This window comes from Peromyscus maniculatus, chromosome 8, assembly GCF_049852395.1.
Source record: "Peromyscus maniculatus bairdii isolate BWxNUB_F1_BW_parent chromosome 8, HU_Pman_BW_mat_3.1, whole genome shotgun sequence".
Classification (NCBI taxonomy): domain Eukaryota; kingdom Metazoa; phylum Chordata; class Mammalia; order Rodentia; family Cricetidae; genus Peromyscus; species Peromyscus maniculatus.
In genome coordinates, this window is record NC_134859.1 from 59607186 (window position 1) to 59634122 (window position 26937).

At 40.7% G+C, this 26937-nt stretch overlaps 3 protein-coding genes across 7 annotated transcripts; all 3 read right to left on the reverse strand.

Annotated features, from left to right (window-relative positions):
- Positions 1 to 4795: 4795 nt before the first annotated feature.
- LOC143266912 (olfactory receptor-like protein I9) lies at positions 4796 to 11464 on the reverse strand. Of its 5 annotated transcripts, none has more exons than XM_076542872.1 (3): positions 11171 to 11464; positions 8015 to 8090; positions 4796 to 6644 (listed from the first exon to the last, which is right to left on the reverse strand). In XM_076542872.1, exon 3 carries the CDS (start codon positions 6626 to 6628, stop codon positions 5684 to 5686), a length of 945 nt encoding a protein of 314 aa, XP_076398987.1. In that variant the 5' UTR covers positions 6629 to 6644; positions 8015 to 8090; positions 11171 to 11464; the 3' UTR covers positions 4796 to 5683. The 5 variants fall into 5 exon arrangements, with proteins under 5 accessions (XP_076398987.1, XP_076398986.1, XP_076398988.1 ...); XM_076542871.1 differs by lacking the exon at positions 11171 to 11464 and adding an exon at positions 9960 to 11111; XM_076542870.1 differs by having other exon boundaries at positions 4806 to 6644; positions 8026 to 8090.
- Positions 11465 to 18560: 7096 nt separating this feature from the next.
- Positions 18561 to 19414, reverse strand: LOC121831587 (large ribosomal subunit protein eL37-like). The gene is made up of 2 exons (XM_076543991.1): positions 19406 to 19414; positions 18561 to 19008 (listed from the first exon to the last, which is right to left on the reverse strand). The coding sequence occupies exons 1-2, from the start codon at positions 19412 to 19414 to the stop codon at positions 18616 to 18618; spliced, it is 402 nt and encodes a 133-aa protein (XP_076400106.1). The 3' UTR covers positions 18561 to 18615.
- Positions 19415 to 20054: 640 nt separating this feature from the next.
- Positions 20055 to 20993, reverse strand: LOC102907840 (olfactory receptor 1468-like). Its single transcript, XM_006998212.3, has one exon. It carries the CDS (start codon positions 20991 to 20993, stop codon positions 20055 to 20057), a length of 939 nt encoding a protein of 312 aa, XP_006998274.3.
- Between the last annotated feature and the right edge of the window lie 5944 nt (positions 20994 to 26937).

Consider the following 26937-nt stretch of genomic DNA (forward strand, 5'->3'; position numbering starts at 1 on the left):
GTGAGTAGTAGTCCAGTCATCCTTGTTCCACATCTAGTATCCTCCAATGAGTGAGTACATACCATGTTTGTCTTTCTGAGTCTGGGTTACCTCACTCAGGATGATTTTTTTTCTAGATCCATCCATTTGCCTGCAAACCTCATGATGTCATTGTTTTTCTCTGCTGAGTAGTATTCCATTGTGTATGTGTGCCACATTTTTTTCTTTTTTTAATTATTATTATTATTTTACAACACCATTCAGTTCAACATAATAGCCACAGAATCCCCTGTTCTCCCCCTCTCGCCCACCCCTCCCCCCAGCCCACCCCCCATTCCCACCTCCTCCAGAGAGAACCTCCTGGGAGAACCTAATTCTCTCTCTCTCAGAAGTTAATAGCTGCCTGTGGATCTATGAGTAGGACCCTGTGAGATTTTTCTCCCTCCTGTATTAACATGTCTACTGATAATGTCATTGTGCAGGCCTTTTATTTATTTATTTATTTATTTATTTATTTATTTATTTATTTATTTATTTATTATTTTACAACACCATTCAGTTCCACATAATAGCCACAGATTCCCATGCTCTCCCTCCCTCCACCCCCCGCCCCCTCCCCCCAGCCCACCCCCCATTCCCACCTCCTCCAGATCAAGGTCTCCCCATCGACCTGATAGACTCAGTCCAGGCAGGTCCAGTCCCCCCCTGCCAGACTGAGCCAAGCATCCCTGCATAAGTCCCAGGATTCAAACAGTCAACTCATGCAAAGAGCCCAGGACCCGGCACCACCGCCCAAACACATCAAGCCAAATGACTGTCTCACCCATTCAGAGGGCCTGATCCAGTTGGGGGCCCCTCAGCCTTTGGTTCATAGCTCATGTGTTTCCATTCATTTTGTTATTTGTCCCTGTGCTTTATCCAACCTTGGCTTCAACAATTCTTGCTCATATAAACCCTCCTCTTTCTCACTAATTAGACTCCCAGCGCTCCACCAGGGGCCCAGCCGTGGATGTCTACATCCAGATTCCTCAGTCCTTGGATGGGGTTTATGGCACAACTATCAGGGTGTTTGGCCATCCCATCACCAGAGTAGGTCAGTCCCAGCCGTCTCTCGACCATTGCCAGCAGTCTTTTGCGGGGGTATCTTTGTGGATCTCCGTGGGCCTCCCTAGCTCTCTGCTTCCTCCCCTTCTCATGTGGTCTTCATTTATCATGGTCTCCTATTCCTTGTTCTCCCTCTCTTTTCTTGATCCAGCTAGGATCTCCCACTCCCTTCAACTGAAGAATGGATAAATAAATTGTGGCACATATACACAATGGAATACTACTCAGCAGAGAAAAACAATGACATCATGAGGTTTGCAGGCAAATGGATGGATCTAGAAAAAATCATCCTGAGTGAGGTAACCCAGACTCAGAAAGACAAATATGGTATGTACTCACTCATAGGAAGATGTTAGATGTGGAACAAGGATGTCTGGACTGCTACTCACATCACCAGTGAGGCTACCTGGTAAACAGGACCCCAAGAAAGACACGGAGAAATGGATGAGATCTACATGAACAGCCTGGACTTGAGTGGGACCAATGAAGGGCGACGGTCGAGTGTGCAGGCCTTTTTTAAGTAGACATTTCTAAGAAAGGCATTCACACAGCAGACTTGAAGGTATTCTTTTTCTTTTTGATTTTTAACATTCATTTTACATACCAACCACAGATCTCACTCTCTTCCCTCCTCCTGTTCCCCAAGGCTTCCCCCAACCCATCACCTATTCCCTCCTCCAACAAGGTAAGGCCTCCTGTAGGGAGTCAGCAGTGCCTGGTACATTCAGTTGAGACAAGTCCAAGTCCCTCCCTCCTGCATCTAGGCTGTACAGGGTGTCTCACCATAGGTAATGGGCTCCAAAAATCCCACTTATGCACCAGGGATGGATCCTGATCCTACTGCCAGGGAGCCCCTTGTAGATGTAACCAACCATCTTATTACATAAGAAACACAGAACCAATGTAAAAGAGAAAGGCGAAAGGTCAGAGCTCAGAGCTAAAATCTTACCCTTTCACCTGCGGTGCTCCTAGCTTCCCGAAAGAGAGCTACTTCCCATGTGTCTGTCTTTAAATAATCTTTCTGTTCTGCCTTCTCATTGGTTGTAAACCCAAACACATGACTGCCTCGTCACTGCCTGTAAGTACAGCACTCGAGGTCTTAAAGGCGTATGTCTCCAATGCTGGCTGTATCGCTGAACACACAGAGATCTATGGGATTAAAGGTGTGTGCCACCACCTCCATGCTCTTTCTATGGCTCTAATAGCTCTGACCCCCAAGCAACTTTATTTATTAACATACAATTAAAATCACATTTCAGTACAAATAGAATACCACCATAGCCCCTTAAGCATATCAAGCTATACAACTGTCTTACTTATGCAAAGGGCCTAGTCCAGTCCCGTGGAGGCTCCACAGCTGTTGGCCTAAAGTTCATGAGTTCCCACTAGCTTGGTTTGGTTGTCTCTGTAGGTTTCCCCATCATGATCTTGATGCCCCTTGCTCATAGAATCCCTCTTTCCTCTCTTCAACTGGAGTCCTGGAGCTCGGCCTGGTGTTTGTCTGTGGATCTCTGCATCTGCTTCCATCAGTTACTGGATGAAGGCTTTTTGATGACAGCTAGAGTATTCACCAATATGATTACTGGGGTAAGCCAGTTGAGGCACCCTTACCACTATTGTTAGTAGTCTAAGCTGGTATCCTGGTGCATTCCTGGGAACTTCCCTATGTGGACAAATTTCTAATCAGTTTTATTAAATAAGAAACACAGAGCCAAATACAGGGGTGAAAGCTGTAGCGATCAGAGTAATAGGAATATCCACCAGGTAACCTTAGCTCACCCTGCCGCCATAGCTTCCCCTGAGAGCCAGCTTCTTCCCTGTCTAACCTGCGCCTTTATTGCCTTGCTGTTCTGCTTTCTCATTGACTCTTAGCCCAGCCACCTAAATTCCTCATTACTGTCGTACAGGCCTCCAAGTCTCTATGGATGGTACTGGGGTTACAGGTGTATGTCACCATGCTTGGCTGTGTCCTTGAACACACAGAGACTCTGCCTGCCTTGTGATTGGATTAAGGATATGTGCTACCACCACCTGACTTTTGTTTATGGCTGGCTATGTCCTCTGATCTTCAGGGAAACTTTATTTATTAACATACTAATGAAGTATCACCACATTTCAGCACAAATAAAATATCACCACATCCCTAGCATCAGGCTTCTCCATATCCTCATGATGTCTCCCTCTATCATGGTATCATTTTCCTTGTTCTTCCACTCTGTCCCTGTTCCAGTTCAACCATCCTGTTCACTTATGTCCTCATCACCAATCCCCTACCCTATAGTGGCCCCCATCCTCAGTTTACTCATGGAGATCTCATCTATTTCCCCTCTCCAGGGTCATCCATGTGCCCCTCTTAGGATCCTCCTTGTTAGCTAGCTTCTCTAAAGGTGTGGGTTGTAGTCTGGTTATTCTTTGCTTTATACCTAGTATCCACTTATGAGTGAATACATACCATGTTTGTTCTTCTGAGTCTGGGTTACCTCACTCAGGATATTTTCTAGTTCTTTCCATTGCCTGCAAATTTCATGATGTCATTTTTTTTTACTGCTGAGTAGTACTCTATTGTGTATATGCACCACATTTTCTTTATCCATTCTTTAGTTGAGGGGCATCTAGGTTGTTTCCAGGTTCTGACTATTATGAATAATGCTACTACAAACATAACTGAGCATGTGTCCTTGTGGTATGATTGAGTAATCCTTGGCTGTATGCCCAAGAGTGGTATAGCTGGGTTTGAAGAAGATTGATTCCCAATTTTCTGAGAAACCACCATGCTGATTTCCCAAGTGGCTGTACAAGTTTGCACTCCCACCAACAGTGTAGGAGTGTTCCCCTTGCTCCACATCCTCTCCAACATAAGCTGTCTTTAGTGATTTTTATCTTAGCCATTCTGATAGGTGTAAGAGGATATCTCAGAGCCATTTTGATTTCCATTTCTCTGATGACTAAGGATGTTGAGCAATTCCTTAAATGTCTTTCAGCCATTTGAGATTCTTCTATTAAGAATTCTCTGTTTAGATGTATAGTACATTTTTCAGTTGTCTTCCTGGTATTCTGACTCTCACAATCTTCCCACTCCTGTGATGCTCCCTGAGCATGGGATGCAGTAGCTATGCTGCCAATGTATCCATTGAATCAGGGCTCCCCACAATACATTGATATTTTCATTGTGTGCAGTTGTGACTAATTTTTTAGATAATTTTAGATAATTTCAGACATATATACAATTCTCATCTCCCACTTTCCTAAGCTCCCTGACATATTCCTCCTCCCCACAAATCTTTTTTTTACATTCATGACTGTTCATTTTGTTTAGTGACCCATCGAGTTTAATTAGTACACTCCATGTAACCATAGGCTTGGAGCTATCTGTTGGAGCCTGGTGGCTCCAACCCTTGCTTTATTTTCGAGGATTTCATGAGCTTCTAGACATAACTGGGAATAGTCAACAAAGAGGCAACCATCAGAATAGGAGAAAACATTATATGATAAGATTTGCTATACATATTATATAAGGAACTCTTAGAACTCCATGAAATCCATTAACTGTCCAGAAGCTTTTTAGTTTGATGTAATCCAATTTGCATTTTTGATATTGTTTTTGTGCTCTTTTGTTTGTTTTTCTGTCTGTGTTCACCCTCAGATTTTGAAGCTTTTTCTTGATATTTCCTTCTAATAATGGTCTCATATTTCCATGTCCTATGTTTAAGACATCAATTTCTTGGGCTTCAGAATTTTTTAAAATAATTATTATGATATTTTATTTTTATTATTTAAAACAATCTTACAAGTTAAATATATTTGAATCATATTCTCACCCTCCAGATCCTCTTCCCCTCCCTTCTCACCCAATTTTATGATCTTTTTAAAAAACAAACCAATACAACAACAAATCCCTCCAAAACCAAGAAAACAAAATAAAATCATGCCCCCAAAGGAAGATAAAAGTAAACAAAACAAAGCAACAAAGTGTAACCAAATATTTTTATCTGATTTTGAGAAAATACATTAAGGTGTCCCTGGCTACTGATTAATACCAGATATAGAAAAAAAAGTACAATAAATAGAGCAATATACTAAAGACTTCCAAATCCTTTTAAGAGTCAAAACAAGTTAGAAAACAAATATAGACAATGAAATAAAGATAGGGTCTATGGAATTAAGTTGTGTAATTATCTAATGACAGGGTGTAGAAAGAACTTGTGAAAGACTGGAAAAGGGCTGGTTGTGGTAAAATACTTGAATATTATTAGGTATTGATCTGAGATCATAGAGTATACATTTTATAAAAACACACTCACAGCAGACATTTGGACAAAATGAGAAAATCCTGGTATAACCATGGGAATCAGATATGACTTTCTGTCTACACTGAAATTTCCAGGGCACATGGGCAAGACAGCGAGTGCATATTTAGATCTCCTAAACTTATTTCCCACATTCAACAACTTTTATAAACTCCCTGCAATCTGTGTAGTGAAAGTTATGTTGTGAGATCTCTAAACAGAAGGATCCACAGTGAGATAAAATTCTGTAGCAACATCCAATGTTAATATTAATATTTTCTAGAGAAATTATATAAAAATCTGAAGAGTTACCATCACAGGAATGAGAGAATTTGCTTTTTGCAAACTACTCTTTCTACTGCTCCCTTCACATCTCTGTTCCTCAGGCTGTAGATGAAGGGGTTCAGCATGGGAGTCACCACTGTGTACATCAAAGATATAACAATCTCCTTCACAGTAGAGTTATTAGCAGAAGGGCATAAGTAGAGACCAATGACTGGCCCATAGAATAGTGACACTACCGTCAGGTGGGAGCCACAGGTAGAAAAGGCTTTACGGATACCTTGAGAAGAAGGGACCTTGAAGATGAAGGAGACAACTTTTGCATAGGAAACAATAATGAGAAGGAAAGGGAGCACAACTAAAGAGCCTCCCAAGATAAATATTGCCAATTCATTGTCATGAGTGTTAGAACAAGCCAGTTTCAGCAGAGTAGACATATCACAGAAAAAGTGGGGAATCACGTTGTCCTCACAGAAAGAAACTCTGGCCATGAGCAGGGTGTGCAGCATGGCATGGAATGTGGTCAGCACCCAGGACAGCAACACCAGACTCACACAGAGCTTAGGACTCATGATGCTGGTGTAATGAAGGGGGAAGCAGATGGCCACATAGCGGTCATAGGCCATGGCCACAAGGAGGAAGTTCCCAAGGTCTCCAAAAAACAGAAAGAAGTATATTTGTGCCAGGCAGCCTGCATAGGGGATGGAGGGGACTTGGCTCTGCATGTTCTGTAGCAATTTGGGCATTGTGACAGAGGAGAAGCAGAGGTCAGCGAAGGCCAGGTTGCTGAGAAACAAGTACATGGGTGTGTGGAGATGGGAGTCCAGTAGAATGAGGCTGATGATGATGAGGTTCCCCAGGACAGTGGTGAGGTACATGGCCAGGAACAGGGCATAGAACAGGTCCTGGTGCTCTGGGAGGATAGGCAGGCCCAGGAGGAGGAACTGGGAGACGACAGTTTGGTTCCTTCTAGTCATCTGTTTACTCCAATGCCTTTTCAGAAAAAAAATAATAGTAGAACTTAACATTCCAAATGAAGGTGAAAATATTTCAAATTCATTGGATAATGAACAAAAGAAGTAACATATTTACATGCTCTACAAAACATTATCACAATACATATACTGCTCAGATCAACATGTCTATATTAATATTTATTAAGGACTTATTAAATCTGTCTAACATATTTCACCAGCTAGTCTTTTCCTAAACAGTTTTTTATTTGATTTGCATAAAATCTATTTGCATCTCTTGAACTTACCTTGTTAATTATCCTAAACGAATTTGATTGCTTCATGCTTTATCATTCTCTGAGTGTTTTCCATTATCTATCTATCTATCTATCTATCTATCTATCTATCTATCTATCTATCTATCTATCATCTGTCTGTCTGTCTGTCTGCTTGACTGTCTATCTATCTCTCCAAAAAAATTTATATACACTAAAGTTTTATATTGTCACTTAAACTCAGCTGTAGGTGTCTTTCCTAACTATAGGATATATATCCCATCATTAACTATCTTCCATTGGGTGTGTCAAGAGTGTTTGTGTCACAATAGATTCCCAGAGGAACTGATAACCCTACTCATGTAGTGTCTTCCTTTTCTGTCTCTTATATTAGTAAAATCAATTCAGAATCAAAAAGGGTATATTTTATTGCATCCACTCATTTCTCACTTTAATTTAGGGCATTGTAATTCTCTTCTTTTTTGTATTTCAACTCCCTGCATTCTTCACCATGAGACCATATTCCTAGAACAAGGTGTATCTCTAGCAATATCATATTAGATTCTTAATTCATACCCGCTTTTCCTGCCTCAGTGCCCTCCTTCAACACGCTTCATTTACACCTTTGTAATCTAAGATAGCAATCTGATCTTCTCTTTTCTAATAAGTGTTTCAAGGAATTATCATTGCTTTTAAGATAAAGGCACATTCTTTTTGAATGCACAAATAATACTTTATTACTGGACCTGTGCCTACCCTTTAGGCGACTTATGGCTCACAGTGACTCTTGCATTCCACTTCTTTGTGGATAACAATTGAAGCCATAATTTCCAGTCTCTATTTTTCAACCCTTTCCCCTTGTAATTGTTAACTTCTTCCCATGGAGCATGCTTTATCTGACTTATTCCCACTTATTCTTCATGTATAGTAGCTAGTGCTTGCTTGGAAAAATCTTTGCCTACCTGCTTGGTAAGACCTACTGCCATGTTCACATAGCATCCTGATCTTAACTTACAGCCCCCCTGGTGCTTCTGATCACTGGTTTAGAGCAGACTTCCCACCAGAATTCAAATTACATGCAAGAAATATCATGTCTGCTTTTATCTTATAACAGGGCCAACACTTGGCATGGTACCTGGATGTTACCTATGTTTCCTGAATATTTCTTGGCTGTAATGCAGGCTGAGGTATGAAAAAGTGAGATTCTTCACCTTTAAAAATAGAAAATTCCCATTAAAATTAGAATACATACATTTAAACTTTGCAGAATGCAAACTCACTAGCTTAACCACTCAAAACCTTGACACAATGTGATCAAATTCAGAAAGGTAATTTGGTATTTACTAAACACTGAGGGTATGAGGGTATGACTGTTTTCAGAAATTCTGGTGATTCAAAATACCACAGAGAATGTCACTAATATTGAAGTAGGAAGATCAATATGATGATCATTTTATTTTTTTATTTTTTTTTATTTTTTATTTTTTATTTTTTTTTTGGTTTTTTGAGACAGGGTTTCTCTGCGTAGCTTTGTGCCTTTCCTGGAGCTCACTTGGTAGCCCAGGCTGGCCTCGAACTCACAGAGATCCGCCTGTCTCTGCCTCCCGAGTGCTGGGATTAAAGGCGTGCGCCACCACCGCCCGGCTATGATGATCATTTTATAAATTATTGAAGATACAAAAAGTAGCACAAGGTATGTACAGAGATGCAATATTTATCTTGAGTTCTCTCTTATATATACATAACATCAAGTGATGGATCCTTCCTTAGTCACTGATAACAAGATTTGACAAGTGCCAGTTCTTAATGCTGTTAGGAAGATATTATTAATGTTGAAGTCAGTAGACCTAGCAAATCACCCTTCACAACATGACAAGCCTCATGGAGCAATTTGAAAGATATACAAGAAAATGTGCTGTCTTCTGAAGAAAATTTCTCTCTCCAGACTGCTCTGGACTCAAGCCAGCAGTCTCTACTCTTCCTAGAGACTCTTGAGGCAGGCTTTGTAGATATTAAACCCGCAGTTGCCAATATTGTCTAAGCTGTAAGCTGTATCCTTAAAATAAATGGCTCTTTCTGTTCTGTTTTCCTGTTTTCTTCTAGACAGTCTTGACTAATGAACATCCCAGCATACTTTAAGATGGCAAAGAAAGTCAGGGAGGGCATTAAAGGCATGTGAGGTTAGGTATGTAGCTCAACTCTGTAATACTTTGTGGCCCAATATGCCACAAAACCACATGGAAAAGACTTCACTCTGTTGATGGGTATTTAATGCAGCTGCATTCATTGATGTACACTTTAGAATCATGTTTCAGTATTATGGAGGAATGACACATGTAAGGAACACCATAACCCAGTTCCCCAAATTCTACTTCCCCCATGAAGGATAGGCTAGGTTTGTCTGTAGTCCCAGTGATCTAAAGGAAGATAAGAGTTGGAGATAAGAGAATCTCTGAAAGATTGCAGGCCAGCTAGCCTGGCATATGGCATGGCAAACAATAAAATATTGTGTATTGTGAAATGTGAGCTCATGGATGCCAGATATCCTCTGACCTCTACACAGACAGAGACAGCAAGAGACAGACAAAGAAAGACAGAGACATACACAGAGACAGAGACAGAGAGGGAGAGAGAGATTTAAAGACAGAAGAACTACAAAACTGATCCCTGTGTAGTAGTGCAGACCTATGTCCCAGCACTTTGGAGTTTGAGGCTAGAGACCACCATGAGTTTGAGTCCAACCTGGAAGTGAGTCAGTCTTTCCCCACAAAAATCCAAAGTAGGCTACAGAATTGAAATGAATTTCCCAGACCTGTTATTAGCTTGAAGTGATATAATTTGGGAGAAAAGATGGAGAAAGAGTAATTACAAAGACCCTAATAGATAATAAGATGTTTATTAATGTTGATCACAAAACAAATACTCCACTATATAACAATAATGTGTGTCAGAGAGACTGCAAAGATGAATATTATCACATCTAAAACACTATCCTGAGAATATGCAATTTTATTTTTAAAGATACAATACTCTCAAGTTGGAAGGCCAGTAAGGAAACAGCCCAGTCTGCTGATAATTACCTGGATGGCCAAGGGTGACTCCTAAATCGTGATAAAAGATCCTGCTCTTCTTACTCACTATGGGCACAGGAAGTCACCAGGTCTTCAGTCCTCTCCAGTGTCTACACCACATTTCACACACGTCCCCTGCTACATACCCCTACATAAGAGGCTCTGTGTCCCAGAGGAGTCCAGGAGCTGCAGCAACTCATTAAAGGCAATCATTATCCAGAACCTCTAAATGACCAGTTCTCTCAGAGTCCTACTGAAGTGACTGATAATAGCTAGTGATCACATGTGACTACTTTTTAGAGGGTGGTAGAGAGGGAAGGAAACTCAAGGAGAGTTTGAATAGTTGCTAAAAGTAACCAGAAAGTACATGTTCAAGGACATAACATAATATTTCTTAGAACATACTTTTTGTAAGTGGCTGTTAAAGACACACCGTTTCCTTTTCTTTAAAAAACAACTAATCAATTATTATTTTTTTACACCCCAGATAGTTTCCAATCCCTTGTCTATGCCCAGTCCCTCCCTTTGCTCTGTAATCCACTTCTCCATTTCTATTCAGAAAAGGGCAGGCCTCCCATGGATTAAAAAAAAAAACCATGCTCTATCAAGTTGCATTAAGACTATAAACCTCCCTTTGTATCAAGGCTGGGCAAGGCAACCCAGTTTGAGGAATAGGGTCCCAAAAGCCAGTAAAAGAGTTAGAGACAGCCCCTGCTCATATTTTTAGGAGTCCCACAAGACCAAGCTATACAACTGTCACATATATGCAGAGGAGACAAGATTTTCAAAGGTTACAGTTTGGCATTCTGTTGATACATTGGAAGCTTTTATAAATATGTAAAAATGCAGAAAAGACATCATTTTCAAAGGTTGCAATTTGGCACTCTGTGGATTCATTGTAACCACCTGTAAACAAGCCCTTTGAGGAATGAGTGTGTTACTGGTATAGATCAGATTTCTATGACCCCACTTTCTATACCCGCTAATATATGTTAAGGATAGGAATGTGTGAAAATTACACAACCCCACACCATGTTTAATTGCTAAGAAAAAAAATGAAACACTCATTCCCATTTTTATGTGACTTTTGACTCCTTAGCTTAAAGACAATCTTTTTTATATATAATTTAATTAAATTTTACATATCAGCCACGGATTCCCCTGTCCTTCCTCCTCCTGCACCCCCCATCCTCGCCCCAGCCCACCCTCATTCCCATCACCTCCAGGGCAAGGACTCCCCTGGGGATTCAGCTCAGCATGGTAGATTCAGTCCAGGCAGGTCCAGTCCCCTCCTCTCTTCACCCAGGCTGAGCAAAGTGTCCCTGCATAGGCCCCGGTTCCAAACAGCCAGCTCATGCACTAAGGATAGGTCCTGGTTCCACTTCCTGTTGGCCTCCCAAACATTTCAAGCTAATCAACTGTCTCACTTATCCAGAGGGCCTGATCCAGTTGTTGGCTCCTCAGCTATTGGTTCACAGTTCATGTGTTTCCACTAGTTTGGCTATTTGTCCCTGTGCTTTTTCCAGTCATGTTCTGAACAATTCTTGCTCATACATTCCCTCCTTTTTCTTGCTGATTGGACTCCTGGAGCTCCACCTGGGGCCTGCCCATGGATCTCTGTATTTGCTTCCATCAGTCATTGGATGAGAGTTCTAGCATGACAGTTAGGGTGTTTGGCAATCTGATCACCAGAGTAGGTCAGTTAAGGCTATCTCTCTACCTTTGCCAGTAGTCTATTGTGGAGGTATCTTGGTGTATTTCTGGTGACCTCTCTAGCACTTTGATTCCTCCTATTCCTATGGGGTCTTCATTTAGGGATCGCACAACAACAGAGAAATGAATGAGATCTACATGAGCAAACTGGACATGAGGGGGGGTAATGAAGGGCAAGGGTCAAGGGAAAGAGAGCTTAGGGGAGCAGGAGATCCCAGCTGAATCAAGAACAGAGAGTGTGGTGGTATTGTGTTCCCCAAAATATTGTGCATGCTAATAAACTTATCTGGGGTTAGGGAACAGAATAGCCACTAGATACAGAGGCTAGAAAATGGTGGTACTCACATCTTTAATCTTAGTATTCCAGAGGCATAAATCCATTTGGATCTCTGTGAGTTCAAGGCCACCTTGGAAATAGCCAGGCATGGAGACACATGACTTTAATCCCAGAAAGTGAATCTTTAATCCCAGGAAGTGATGACAGAAAGCAGAAAGGTATATAAGGCATGAGGACCAGAAACTAAAAGCATTTGACTGGTTAAACTTTTAGGCTTTTGAGCAGCAGTTCAGCTGAGATACATTTGGATGAGGACTCAGAGGCTTCCAGTCTGAGGAAACAAAATCAGCTGAGGAATTGGTGAGGTGATGAATCTGTGGCTTGTTCTGCTTCTCTGATCTTCCAGCATTCACCCCAATAACTGTCCTCAGGTTTTATTTTATTAATAAGACTCTTAGAGATTTCTGGTACAAGGGAGAACAAGGAAAAAGAAAAAATCTTAATGTCACTGATCACCACCATCTTCTGAGCTACTCTCTTTATTTGTTATATTCCAGCCTAATAACAAAGTCCATGTCTCTGTTATTTTGAAGCAATAGCTTAGATCCATGATTCTGTTTTTGACTAATCCTTTATTGTATATAGCAAACATCAGTTGGATGAAATTAATAATGCTGTATTATATAACACAAGTTTTCCTTGTTCTCCCACTCTGTTCCTGATCCAGCTGGGACCTCCCGCTCCCCTAAGTTCTCTTTCCCCTGACCTTTGCCCTCCATTACCCCTCCCACCCCCAGTTTGCTCATGTAGATCTCATCCATTTCTCTGTTGTTGGGAGATCCTGTGTCTTTCTTAGTGTCCTCTTTACTAGGTAGCCTCTCTGGAGTTGTAAGTTGCAGTCTGGTTATCCTTTGCTTTATATCTAGTATCCACTTATGAGTGAGAACATACCATGTTTGTCTTTCTGAGTCTGGGTTACCTCACTCAGCATGATCTTTTCTAGTTCCATCTATTTGCCTGCAAACCTCATGATGTCATTGTTTTTCTCTGCTGAGTAGTACTCCATCATGTATATTCCACATTTTATTTATCCATTCTTCAGTTTTCATTTTTGGGAAACTGCATCTCCATTATTCTTATATTATTTGGGTCAACATAGGTCATATTAACATTTACTTTGTGACATGAAAATATTACTATTTCTTAGAGAATGTCCCAGGAAAAGACACAGTTTACTTGTTTTACTTTTGAATAGCAACCATGTTTTCCCTTGGTCATAAGCATCAACAACCTCAAACACAATGGTATCTTTATTCCAGCTGTCTAGACCCTTTGGGGGGATTGAATGACCCTTTCACAGGGGTAAACTAAGACCACTGGAAAACACAGATACATACATCAGGATTCATAATAGTAGCAAAAATACAGTTCTAAAGTAGTGATGAAAATATTTTTATGGTTGGGTTCACCACAGCATGAGGAACTGTATTAAGTGTGGCAGCATTAGGAAGGTTGAGAATCACTGCTCTATTCTCTGTATACTGGTACTTAAGAACCCAAAGTGACTGGAACTTGCTTAAGTTCCAATTTAGTATAACTTTGTGTTATTCCATGATGGAAATATAGAAGTATAAGAACTGAGACTATACTATTATTTATAGTAATAATTATGCTAAACTATAATAATTATGGTAACTGAGAATATATAATTGAGAACTCTACTATTCACTTCTATGAAGTTTATTGTTACAGTTTTGTGCATTCATTTATTCAGTTAACACACAATTATTTTCTTCAAACAAACTTCTGTGCCATGCGTTGCTACTGTCTATTTTCCCCTGCCTAATCTCATGCACCCAGAGATGTCCCATTCTACTTTATGCATTTTTCTATCATTAACATTTCATACGAGTGGAACCATATAACATACAAACTCCACCCTCTTTTATTACTATGTTTTCCAAGGTACATGCATATAGGAATACACATCAATATTTCAGTTAATTTTTGTCACTGATTATTATGTCCTTTTATTGTATGAAACATTTTCCCTAGTCATCAGTTAATGGCTCTTTCTACCTTATGAAAGTAATAAATACTGTTGCTATAGACGGTCATGTTCAACTGCTTGTTTGACTATCATAGTAATTGTAGGTAGACAATTAGTAGAATTTTTGTCTCTGGTGGTAGCAATCATATGTTGAACTTTCTAAAAATTGTTTTCATTTATCTTTGAGAATTTCACACACAGTATTGTTATTACATACAATGTATTTTATATAATTTCACACAATATATTTTAATTTCCCCTTACCTCAATTCCTTAAAGATCATGTATTACCTCTATATTCTCCAAATTTCATGTTCTTTTTCTCTCTTAAAACAAAAAACAAAAACAAAAGAATAACTAATTACTAAGGACATCCCACAAAAAACGTAGAGTCTGATTCATGTTGGCAAACCACTCCTAAACATGGGTCCTACCCTGGAGTGTGGTTGATTCACCCAGTAACACTCCAGTGAAGCAAACTGAGTTTCCCTCTCCTGACAGCTTTCAATTGCAAATAGCTTCTTGCCTAAATCTGGCCTGACTTGTGCTGGTCTTGTGTGTGCTGCCACAGTATTCACATGTGCATCTGTCCTATTGGGTCTAGATAAGCTGCTTCCTAGGAGTCGTCTACTGCTTTTGGCTCTTAAATTCTTTTTTGGAACAACCCCTGAACCTTGAGGGGAAGGGTGGGATATAGACATCCCATTTCGGGCTGAACACTCCAATGCCTCTCATTCTCTTCACATTGTCTAGTTGTGTGTCTTTGTGCTAATTTCTTTCTCCTGCAAGAAGAAGCTTCCTTGATGAGGTTTGAATGATGCACTGTTCTATGTGTATAGGAATCCATCATTAAGAGTCATTTTTGTTGCTGTTCAGTTTGCCAAATAATAGGAGTGGGTTTCCCCTCAGGTCTATGGCATCCAGTTTTGGTTTCTTCATCTAATACACACTGTTGAGTATAGGTCCAATCTCATGGAGCAGGTCTCACATCTAATAAAAAGTGGTTGGATACTCCTATAATATTCATGGCATGATTGAGCATGATTGCATTAGTGGGCATTTCTTGTGGACAGATAGTTATTGTAGGTCACATAATTCATAGCTGGGTGAAACTTATGTCTATTTTTCTCACCTATTTCTTCCACAATCGGGTTTTAATGTCAAGTTGGGAAGGGTGATCCATGGCATTGGCAATAGCCTGTAACGTTTGGGGTGTGTGTCTATGGGAGTCCATTTGGTCAATGACTCAAAACACATAATTCACTTATTGGTACTAAGCCCAGGAAAAGATTTTCTGAATAGGACTGCATTTTCTCAGGAATTAATGCTAACAGCTGACCCTCAGCCTAATGAAACTAGATTGCTTCTGTACATGAAGGAAACCATCATTTGTGAAGAGGAAGGACACAGTGGGAGAAAATTCGTATCTAAAATACTCAAAGAACCTAAAAAGCAGAGCATCTAGGAAACAAATGATCCAATCAAAATTGGCCTCAGATCTGAACAGAGAGTTCTTTTTAAAAAATACTTTCGTTTATTCTTCTCTCATATAATATATCCCAAGTGAACCCTTCTCTCCTCCAGTTGCCCCCATTCCACACATCCTCTGCTCCCCCATTTACCCTCAGCAAATAGATCTATATTCATCACTGAGCACAAAACTCAAAACCAAGTGAATCAAAGACCTCAACATTAAACTATACACTGCATCTTATAGAGGAGAAAATGGTGGTGGGGTAAGCCTTGAATGTATTGGCACAAGAGACATTCCTGAAGAGACTTCCTGAATAGAACACCACTAGCACAGACACTAAGATCAACAATTAATAATGGGACGTCATGAAACTGAAAAGCTTCTCTGTAAGGCAAAGGACACTGTCAATTGGACATAACTGCAGCCTACAGAACGGGAAATCTTTTCACAAACTCCACACCTGATAGTGGATGCATATCCAAAATTTATAAAGAATGCAAGAATCTAGACACCAACAAACTAAACAATCCAATTAAAAATGCAGTACAGATCTTAACAGAGAATTCTCAATAGAGGAATCTCAAATGGCTGAGAAACACTTCAATATTCATCATCCTTAGCCATCATGGGAATTCAAATCAAAATTGCTTTAAGGTTCCATCTTATATCTGTCAGAATGACTAAGATCAATGGCAGAAGTGACAGCTCATGCTGGTGAGGATGTGGGCCAAGAGGAACACTTCTCTATTGATGGAGGGAGTGCAAGCTTGTACAGCCACTGTGGGCATCAGTATTCCAGTTCCTCATAAAATTGGGAATCCATCTACCTCAAGACCCAGCTATACCACTCTTAGGCGTATACTTAAAAGATACTCCATCTTATCACAAGGACACTTGCTTATCTATGTTCATAATGACTTTATTCACAATGGCCAGAAACTAGAAACAACATAGACATCTCTCAGTTGAAGAATTGGTAAAAATTTTGGTATATTTACATAATGGAGCATTCCTCAGCTATTGAATTGATCACCTTTAACCAGCATCAGCTCCCTTTGCTGGAACTGGGCCACCAATCCATCCATAAAACCTTTGACCCAGGCCAGTCCTGGCTGGAAGATGTGCTGGGGTGGCTCAGAGCTTGTGTGAGTGGTCAAACAATGACTAGTCTAACTTTAGGTCCAAGCCAAAAGAGGGAGTACAGGACCTGTAAGAGTGGCCAGGAACTGGAAGTTGGATGGCTCAAAGATCTAAGATAGAACCAAAGTTGACCTACCAAAAAAGTCAGTGAAATTATTCCTAATGATACTCTGCTTTACTAATAGACTGGTGCCTATCTCAATAGTCATCAGAGAAGCTCCCTCTGGCAGCTGATGGGAACCAATGCAAAGACCCACACCCAAACATTAGGTGGAGCTTGGGGAACCTTGCAGATGATGGGGAGGAAGGATTGTAAGAGAGAGAGGAGTCAAAGACATCAGAAGAACATGGCCCACAAGGTCAACTAACAGGGCTCATAGGGTCTCACAGAGACTGAAGCAGCAGTCAAGGAGCCTGCATATGTCTGTGCTAGGGCCTCTGCATACATGCTGTGGTTGTTTATCTTGGGGTTTTTGTGGGAATCCTAACAGTAGGGGTTGGTGTGTCTCTGTCTCTTCTGCTTGCTCTTGGGAACCTTTTTCTCTTACTGAGTGCCTCATCTAGTCTGGGTATGAGGGTTAGTGCCTCGTCTTAATGTATCTTGTAATGCTGTGTTCAGTTGACATCCCTGGGAAGCCTGCTCTTTTCTGAAAGGAAATGGAGGAGGGGTGGTATTGGAGAAATTATTTTGGCCACTCCACATAGTTAAAAGGATATTTATTTAATGGCGTAACTCACAAATTAAGTGAAAGGTAGGTCTCAGGGTCTGGGGAAGGTGTATTGCAATCCAGCGGTGTTCTCCAGAGCTCTGCACAGTCTACCTTCACCGTTCAGCATCCTGGCACAGAGAGAGCGCACAGAGAGAGCGCTGGCCCATCCAGCTCTCGGGTCTCCAGGCGCCTCCCCTCGCCCTGCCTCGTAGGCGTGGCAGTTGCCAGAGTCTCAATGGGGGTTGGAACTTCCAGATCCAAGCTGGAATGGCTACCCACTACATCTCCCCCTTTTTGTCTAAATAAGAAGGTTCTAAACTAATACAAGACTATATACAAAGGTGTAGCTAGAGTTTTCCTGCCTTGCCCACAGTCAGGACAAATCTTTGTCACCCTCCAGTCCCACAGCCGCTCAGACCCAACCAAGTAAACACAGAGACTTATATTGCTTACAAACTGTATGGCCATGGCAGGCTTCTTGATAACTGTTCTTTTATCTTAAATTAATCATTTCCATAAATCTATACCTTGCCAGGTGGCTGGTGGCTTACCGGTGTCTTCACATGCTGCTGGTCATGGCGGCAGCTGCAGTGTCTCTCCCCCTCAGCCTTCCGCTTCCCAGAATTCTCCTCTCTCCTTATCCCACCCACTTCCTGCCTGGCCACTGGCCAACCAGTGTCCTATTTATTGACCAATCAGAGCTATTTGACATACAGACCGTCCCACAGCACAAAGGAATGGTTATTAAATAGTGTCCAGAAATAATGAAGGATAATTATCTAGGTAAGATGTAACTACAACCAATGCAAACAATATCAAGGAAGAAACACATATGAAAATCCAGAGAAGTATAGAGCATAGGTAAATGGCATGTTATAAAGATCATTCAAAGGTGTCCTATCCTAAAGAACCTGAATCTAATATTTAATATGTTCTATCTAAGATATTATATATACTAAGTTGTAACTATAACTGCTCGTCTTCAATCCCATCAAAGACCTGAGAAGGAACATAATGGTACCTGAGAAATGGTAGATGGATGCAAGCAACTTTCGGGAATCTTGCAAGAGTAGAACAAGACAGCTGGCAGCCTGGACAGTCACCTAATGTTTCTCAGCATTGTTGGTGCATTCAAATTGGCTACAGGCCTAGAGTATCTGACAGACCATTTTCAGAAGCAGGATTTTTGAAAGACCATCTTACCCTGTCTTGGCAGAGTACAGTGGTCGCTTTCCTTGTGTCCCGCTTTTTTTTTTTTCTTTTGAAACCAGAACATTTATTTTATGACTGACTGAAATTCCTCAAGATGAACTGGATGCTGCAACAGCTGTCCTCTTGGGTTTAGGTGTTGTCCCTTCACGGAATCCATGTCTGAATCTTCGATAGACAATTTTCAGGTGCCTCATCTGCCCAGTCGCGGTAGTGTTTCGTCTTTTAGCCTTTGCACTCCAGTTATACTTTCTCTTGCGCTTGGCCGGGTAGCCACACTTGCCACAGGTCGACTTCTGAAGGTGGTAGGCCTTGGAGCCGCAGCGGCGGCAAAGCATGTGCGTCTTGTTGCGACGCTTTCCAAAGGATGACGTCCCTTTCGTAATCTTGCTGCTGCCGCTGAGGCCAAAGAGACCGGAAGAGGCAGCACTTCTGCTACTTGCTGTATGTCTGTGAGGGTTCAAATCCCACTCCTGACACCAGGGCTGGAGAGATGGCAGAAATGGCAGAGATGGCAGAAATCAGAGCTAGCACTCCCCTGCCTCTTTCGCTGGTCTGGGGCTAAGCTAGGGAATTGAGATCGGACTAGCTGCTCCCTTTTTCGGGAATGGAACCGTGTAGGTGTTCCCTGGTTATATGGAACTTTGCAGGCGGGCTTAGGTACCTGCCAGCTAGGGAGGAGAGGGCTGGAGCTGCCCAGGCCTTTGGAGTTTGCCCCACGTTGGGCGCCAGATATTGGAGAAATTATTTCGGCCACTCCACGTAGTTAAAAGGATATTTATTTAATGGAGTAACTCACAAATTAAGTGAAAGGTAGGTCTCAGGGTCTGGGGAAGGTGTATTGCAATTCAGCGGTGTTCTCCGGAGCTCTGCACAGTCCACCTTCACCATTCAGCATCCCAGCATAGAGAGAGCACACAGAGAGAGCGCTGGCCCATCCAGCTCTCGGGTCTTCAGGCGCCTCCCCTCACCCCGCCTCGTAGGTATGACAGTTGCCAGAGTCTCAATGGGGGTTGGAACTTCCAGATCTAAGCTGGAATGGCTACCCACTACAGGGTGGATTTGGGAGAGAGGGGAGGTGGGAGAGGGTCTGGGAATTATGGATGGAGGGAAGCTGTGGTCAGGATATACAGTATGAGAGAAAAATAAATAAACTGCAAAAAGATTACTAAGCATCAACAAAGGATCATGATATACCATTCATTTATATTTATAAAGCATACTGCAGTCAACACAGAAATTTGCTTAAAATCACAATGTGTTGGGATAACAATGTAAAGATTGGAGATCTGATAGAACAGAGGCTCTTACCTAATGGTTTTCTAGAATCACACATGCAAGGCAGAGGATGGCATCACTGAGTCACAAAGTTCCTCTTCCATAACTGAACTACTTAGAAAAGACTCCTGTGTGCAGTCCAAATATTATGAAGCATGTTATTGAATCTGTATTTCTTTTCTGAGATAAATTTTGTAACATTAATATCAATATATTTACTAGATAGATTTAAGTAAAAATCCCAGTGTTGCCATTATAAGGAGATTTTCTTCTTGCAAAGGACTCTTATCAGGGCCTCTTTCATATCTCTGTTCCTCAGGCTGTAGATTAAGGGGTTCAACATGGGAGTGACCACAGTGCACATCATGGCCATGACAGTTTCCTTCACAGTAGAGTTATTAGCTGATGGAAATATGTAGAGAGCAATAATTGTCCCATAGAACAGTGAGACCACAGTTAGGTGGGAGCCACAAGTGGAGAAGACCTTGTGGATAACGTGAGTAGAAGAAACTTTTAGGATGGAGCAGACAATTCGTACATAGGACACAATAATGAGTACGAATGGGATGACACTAACAAGCCCTCCCATGATAAATATCATTAATTCATTAATATAAATGTCAGAACAGGCTAACTTGAGCAGGTCAGATATGTCACAGAAAAATTGGGGGATCACATTGTCCTCACAGAATGACAATCTAGCCAAGAGTATAGTGTGCAGCATGGAATACAGAGTGGTAAGTACCCAGCACAGCACCATCAGACACACACAGAGTTTGGGGCTCATGATGGTGGTGTAATGGAGGGGGAAACAGATGGCCACATAGCGATCATAGGCCATGACCACAAGGAGGAAGCTCTCCATGTCTCCAAAAACCATTAAAAAGTACATTTGTGCCAGGCAGCCTGCATATGTGATGGATGGGTCCTGGCTCTGCATGTTCTGCAGCAATTTAGGCATTGTGACAGAGGAGAAGCAGAGGTCAGAGAAGGACAAGTTGCTGAGAAAAAAATACATGGGTGTGTGCAGATGGGAGTCCAGTAGAATGAGGATGATGATGATGAGGTTCCCCAGGATGGTGGTGAGGTACATGGCCAGGAACAGGGCATAGAACAGGTGCTGGTGCTCTGGAAGAATGGGTAGGCCCAGGAGGAGGAACTTGGAGATGACAGTTTGGTTGCTCATTATCATTTTTTTGTTTCCACTATCCTAATGAGAAAATATCAGGGTCTATTAAAATTCAAAATAAAAATGAAGATATATCTAGGATACATATTCTACAACAATCCACCTGACAGTTATCATAGTTATAACCTCAAATTACAAATGTCTGTAATCATTTTTATCACTAATGATTCTTCTCACCTTCTCTTTGACAGGTTTCTATCTCCCATTCTTTCCTAGACAGTTTTATGTATTTTTTATAATAATTATTTTTATTTTAGAATTAATTTAATTTTACATATCAGCCACAGATTCCTCTGTCCTCCCTCCTCCCACCCCCAAGCCATTAACCCCCATCCACCCTCCATTGCACCTCTTTCAAGGCAAGCCTCCCCTGGGGATTCAGCCCACCCTGGTATATTCATTTGAGGCAGGTCCTGTTCCCTCCTTCCTGAACCAACGCTGAGCAAAGTGTCTCAGCATAGGCCCCAGGCTCCAAAAAGCCAGCCCATGCACCAAGGACAGGACCTGGTCCCACTGCCTGCGGGCCTCCCAAACATTTCAAGGTAATCAACTGTCTCACTAATCCAGAGGGCCTGATCCAGTTCCATGGGGGCTCCTTGGCTGTTGGTTCACAGTTCATGTGTTTCCACAAGTTTGGCTATTTGTCCCTGTGCTTTTTCCAATTATGGTCTTTATATCTCTTGCTCATATAATCTCTTCTCTCTCTTGCAGGTTAGAGCTCGACCTGGGGTTTGGCCTTGGATCTCTGCATCTGCTTCCATTAGTCACTGGATGAGAATTCTATCATGACAGTTAGGGTATTCAGCCATCCCATCACCAGAGTAGGCCAGCTCAGGCACTCTCTTGACCATTTCCAGTTGTCTATTGGGGAGGTATCTTTGTCGATTTCTGGGCACCCCTCTAGCACTCTGATTCTTCCTAATCCCATGGGGTCTTCATTTATCATGGTGTCTCTTTCCTTCCTTGTTCTCCCACTCTGTTCCTGATCCAGTTGGTACCTCCTGCTCCTCCAAGCTTGCTTTACCCCGACTCTTGCCCTTCATTACTCCTCCTCACCCCCAGTTGGCTCATGTAGATCTCATCCATTTCTCTGTTGCTAGTCAATACCTGTGTCTTTCTTAGGGTCCTCTTTAATTCTTTACTAGGTAGCCTCCCTTGAGTTGTGAGTTTCAGTCTGCTTATCCTTTGCTTTACATCTAGTATCCACTTATGAGTGAGTACATACCATGTTTGTCTTTCTGAGTCTGGGTAACCTCACTCAGGATGATATTTTCTAGTTCCATCCATTTGCCTGCAAACCTCATGATGTCATTGTCTTTCTCTGCTGAGTAGTACTCCATTATGTATATGTACCACATTTTATTTATCCATTTTTCAGTTGAAGGGCATCTAGGTTGTTTCCAGTTTGTGGCTATTACAAATAACGCTGCTATAAACATAGTTGAGCATATGTCCTTGTATGATTGACCATTCCTTGGATATTTGCCCAAGAGTGGTATAGCTGGGTCTTGAAGGAGGTTGATTCCCAATTGTCTAAGAAAGCACCATATTGATTTCCAAAGTGGCTGTACAAGTTTGCATTCCCACCAACAGTGTATGAGTATTCCCCTTGCTCCATATGCACTCCAACATAAGCAATTCTATGCATTTTACTGCGATACAAAATGCACCAATGCTTCTCTCTCCTGATGTCTGCACATCCTGAGTACCTGCTGTTTATTCATTTGTAAATTGCTCTTTGTCATTTTTATATTTTATTTATATGATGTTCTTGAAGAATTTGAATAACTTTATCATCATTATTTTACATAACTTCAAGGAAACTTCACATACTCTAATGCCTTAGATTACCATGTGAACCTCAGGCATGCATGTCTCTGTAGCATACAGATTTCTGCTCCACTGCTAATTAATCATCTTCCTTCCATTGCATGAATGACAGGTATCAGGAGCTCAAAAGCCCTAAGTGAAATTTACGTCTTCAATTTGTTGTCTTCTAAAGCATTCCTCAGTTACTTACCTGTCCATACTATATTATAGTATTCCACAATATAGTAAAAGAAATTCATGTTTGAGTCAGAAACCTGTGAATTTCAATCCATTCATTTTTTTTACCTTGAACTACTGTCACATGTTATATAGAGTCTCCTCTTCATTCTCCTCCTATTCCCTCCATCTCTTACTGTGAGGTTATACCCATAAATCAGGATCACATCTTGTCTTTACTGGAGTACAGAAGCAGACTCAGTGTGTGTTCATGTTCTCACATCTCCTGAACCTTCTCTTCTACTTCAACTTGTTTCATTTACACTGTGGCATCCTAAGAAAGATGTTCCAACATATCTTGTCTGATTTATTCTTCTGATTACCACTGTTGCTCTGAGGAAAGGAGAAAGCTCCTGTCAGGGACACTAATGCTGTTTCATTATTTCATGCATGCAAAAGGTATTTCCCACATGATCTCACATTGACACTTTGATTTCACTCTTTATCAATGCTCTGTCTCCCCATAGTATGACCTTCAACCATGTTCCATTGCATCTATACATGTCCCATGCACTTAATACTTTGATCACTTCTTTAAGCTTCCCACAAATTGCAAACTGTATGCAGGAAAGATTCCATATGACATCATTCTAATTGGTCACTTACTAATGACTCCAAATCATTTCCACATGCTTTAATCCAGAAAATGTTATTGATATTGGTACATAGAAAGATATGATAAAAATTTTTATAAACTATAAAAAGAAGTGACAGAATTAGTTTGAAATCTTTGTTTGAGTTATTCCTCAGATGTCTACACTCTATGTAGTGATTAATTCATGCATCAAGTGGGTTTAGCTAATGTTTGAAAAATACTAGTTGCTATGCAGATATTCTATAAATGTCATTTAATTGCAGACTTTGAGTAAAGTAATGAACACTTCATAAGATAATGATCTTCATGCAATCAAATGAAGGGATTATGGGAAAGGGACAATTCATTGTAGAAAAGTATTCATATTCTGCCATAGATACAAGTCTGAATCCTCCACTCTTCTCAGGGACTCCAATATTCTAGACAGTTCTTCAAATGTTGGCCTTATCAACCTCTAACACTGGACATTTTGTGTACTAAGTCACATGCACGGGCAGACACACACCACACACACACACACACACACACACACACACACACACACACACACACGTTAATCTGTGATTATTTACACCCCTGGCTAATGAGTCTATTACATGTCCTGGAGAAACATCAAGAGATCTAAGCAACTTTCTCTTAAATGCAACAACCAAGTCTGACTGATTGTATTTTAACAGACTGACCATGTTTAATGCAGCTGAACTCAGAGTTTGCACACTTAGATGGTGTGAATTAGCAGTATAGAGGGGAAACCATGTAGGAAAAATATGCACCATTTAAAAGATGCTCTCTCTGTGTATTCAAGATTGTGTATTCAAACATGTAACATTCCTACCTCTGCTTCTCTAGCACTGGATTACAGGCATGTGTCATCATACACAGTTTCTCCTCTGTAAATGAACAGTGCCTTTGTGCTATAGAGGCATGTGTAAAGATCAGAAGCCACAGAAATCATCATCAACTGTTACCACTGATGGGCCAATAGACTTCATTCCTTGTTCAGGAGCTATGCCCACAGTTCTCAAATTAGACAGCACATAAAAATCCCAAGAGACATGTTTGGGACACAGTATATCATCTAGGATTCTGTTGCAGTACTGATTTTGGTTGAATAGTTTTCATTGTATAATTTACATGAACACTTAGATGATATTAATGTCATCCTTGGTGGAAGGCGTGTAGGAGCAATCACAAATGTTACCATGAAAACATAGATTTGTGAACTTGTACAGATAAAATTAATCATCATCTTGGGTAGGACATTGTTCAGAGTTTGCTAAGACCTCACATGGGAAAGCATAGTAAACAACTGTTCAGCACTGCAGCAGTGAACTCCATCTTACCATGCTGCTCTTACATTGAAATGATGTGATATTGAAAGAAAATTACATAACAGGTTATTGTAATCATCCCATCAATATAAAAGTAGTTTTATGATGACCATGAATTAAATACTTTCCCAGTGTAGCAAAGTATTGGGAAACAGAGAAAAAAAGAATGTTATCATACCTGAAAAACTGTCCTATATCACACTGGAAATTCATGTGCATTGACAGTAAGACACTTGCTTGTTTTCCTTAAATTATCCCCTCTGCTGATGCTGAGTCAAGTTTTCTGTTTCACTATCCTACTCATCTTCATTTTATCTGCAGTCACAGGAACTATTTGCCTCTGTACTCATTACCTATCTGTACCATTCCTAGTCACATCCCCATGCTGCCATCTTAGGACCTGAGGGGCTCTGCATCCCAGAGGAGTGCAGATCCTGTATAACTCTTTAAAGACATAGTAATTACCCAGGACCTTTAGAGGACCAATTTACCTCCAGGAACTCTAGTGGAGACCAATTATAGTCACTGATCACTCCTTCCTACATTTATGGAAGGTAGAATTTTAACAACATCAAGCAAAACAGATAAACAAATAGTAGCAACAATGCCAAAAAAGCATGGAAACTTGCATACTCATTGGCTGCTCTGGTAAGGAATAGGGTCTACATTTGATTGGACCCCACTTTGTTATGAGGAGAAGTAAAGAAATGTGACTGGAAAATCGCCCCAATTATCAGGCCTTATTCTGGTTGTTAATGGTTTAAATTGTCCCAAACAATAAAAATTTACACAAGAAGCCATCAGTAGTTTTTATATTTTTTTTGTCAACCTAGTTTTAATTGGCTGATCCATCTTTCCAGCCCATCCAACAGTTTTTAATTAGAGCAAGACTGTAGAAAACCACACCCACTAGGAAGGCTTCCAAGGACAGCATGTCAATTCAACACGACAGAGTACCTCCAAAAGACTTAGTGCAAATACATAAACTTCTGGAATGTTTAAACTTCATCATCCCACTTTCTATGTGTGCCAGTATGTGAAGTCAGGAATATGGCAAGTAGATGACATGTTTAATGCTTCTTTAAACCAATAGAGTAGCAGTCCATGTTCCTATGCTTGTTCACTCATTTGGTCTTCTTACCTTTCTATGAAAACCTTCATTGCTACTGCTACCACCATTACCCCAGCCCCTCTCCATATATGTGAGATTACTTCCTATGACCATGTACTATGAGTTCAGCACTGATCGTGAGGCCATAGGTAGCATTTATAATACCCTTCTTCTGGATAGTCCTGATCCTGGAAGTCATTGCTTGGATGCAGTTCTCTATATGATAATGAAACACAAACTTCTACTCCAGGAATCTTTATCCTTACTGGTCTTATCTTTATTGGGCTTTTAGAGATGATTAACGTTTGTTTTGGAATGTGCAAAGAGTTTGTGGGATTTAAGGATATATCCAGAATTTTAGACAGATTGCTGCCACCTCTGGTTGCATAGAACAACCACATTTGCTTGCTAATCAATTTGTTTCAATTGCTCTAAGTAGAATGATGCATCTACTCTTTGTGTTTTTGACATTTGAAGAAAAAGGGATTGTATGGTAGACTCAAGCTCCAATTCAATCATCCTTAATAACTGTGATGTTCACTTACGTAAGTATAATTAAATAACATTGGAATATTCAGAGTTATTGAAGCAATGTGCAGTGCATATCAGAACCCACTATTCCCCAAAGAAGTCCTCTGCCCAATCACACTTAATCTCCATTTTTTTTAGGCTTTACCTCCAACTATCTACTGGCAATTCCACTCTACTTTGTGTTCTTTCAGATTTTCCTATTCTTGTTATTTCAGGTGAATATAAGCACTTCATGGTTGGCTTCTTTCTATTAACATGTTTTCAAGGTATTTCTATGTGCCAATAATTGATTTTTTGTTGCTTAATAATATTTCAATGTACAGATATGCTATG

Bases quoted from the DNA above. Each gene is read 5' to 3' on its own strand.
- LOC143266912 (XM_076542872.1), bottom strand. From the start codon at position 6,628: ATGACTAGAAGGAACCAAACTGTCGTCTCCCAGTTCCTCCTCCTGGGC.
- LOC102907840 (XM_006998212.3), bottom strand. From the start codon at position 20,993: ATGATAATGAGCAACCAAACTGTCATCTCCAAGTTCCTCCTCCTGGGC.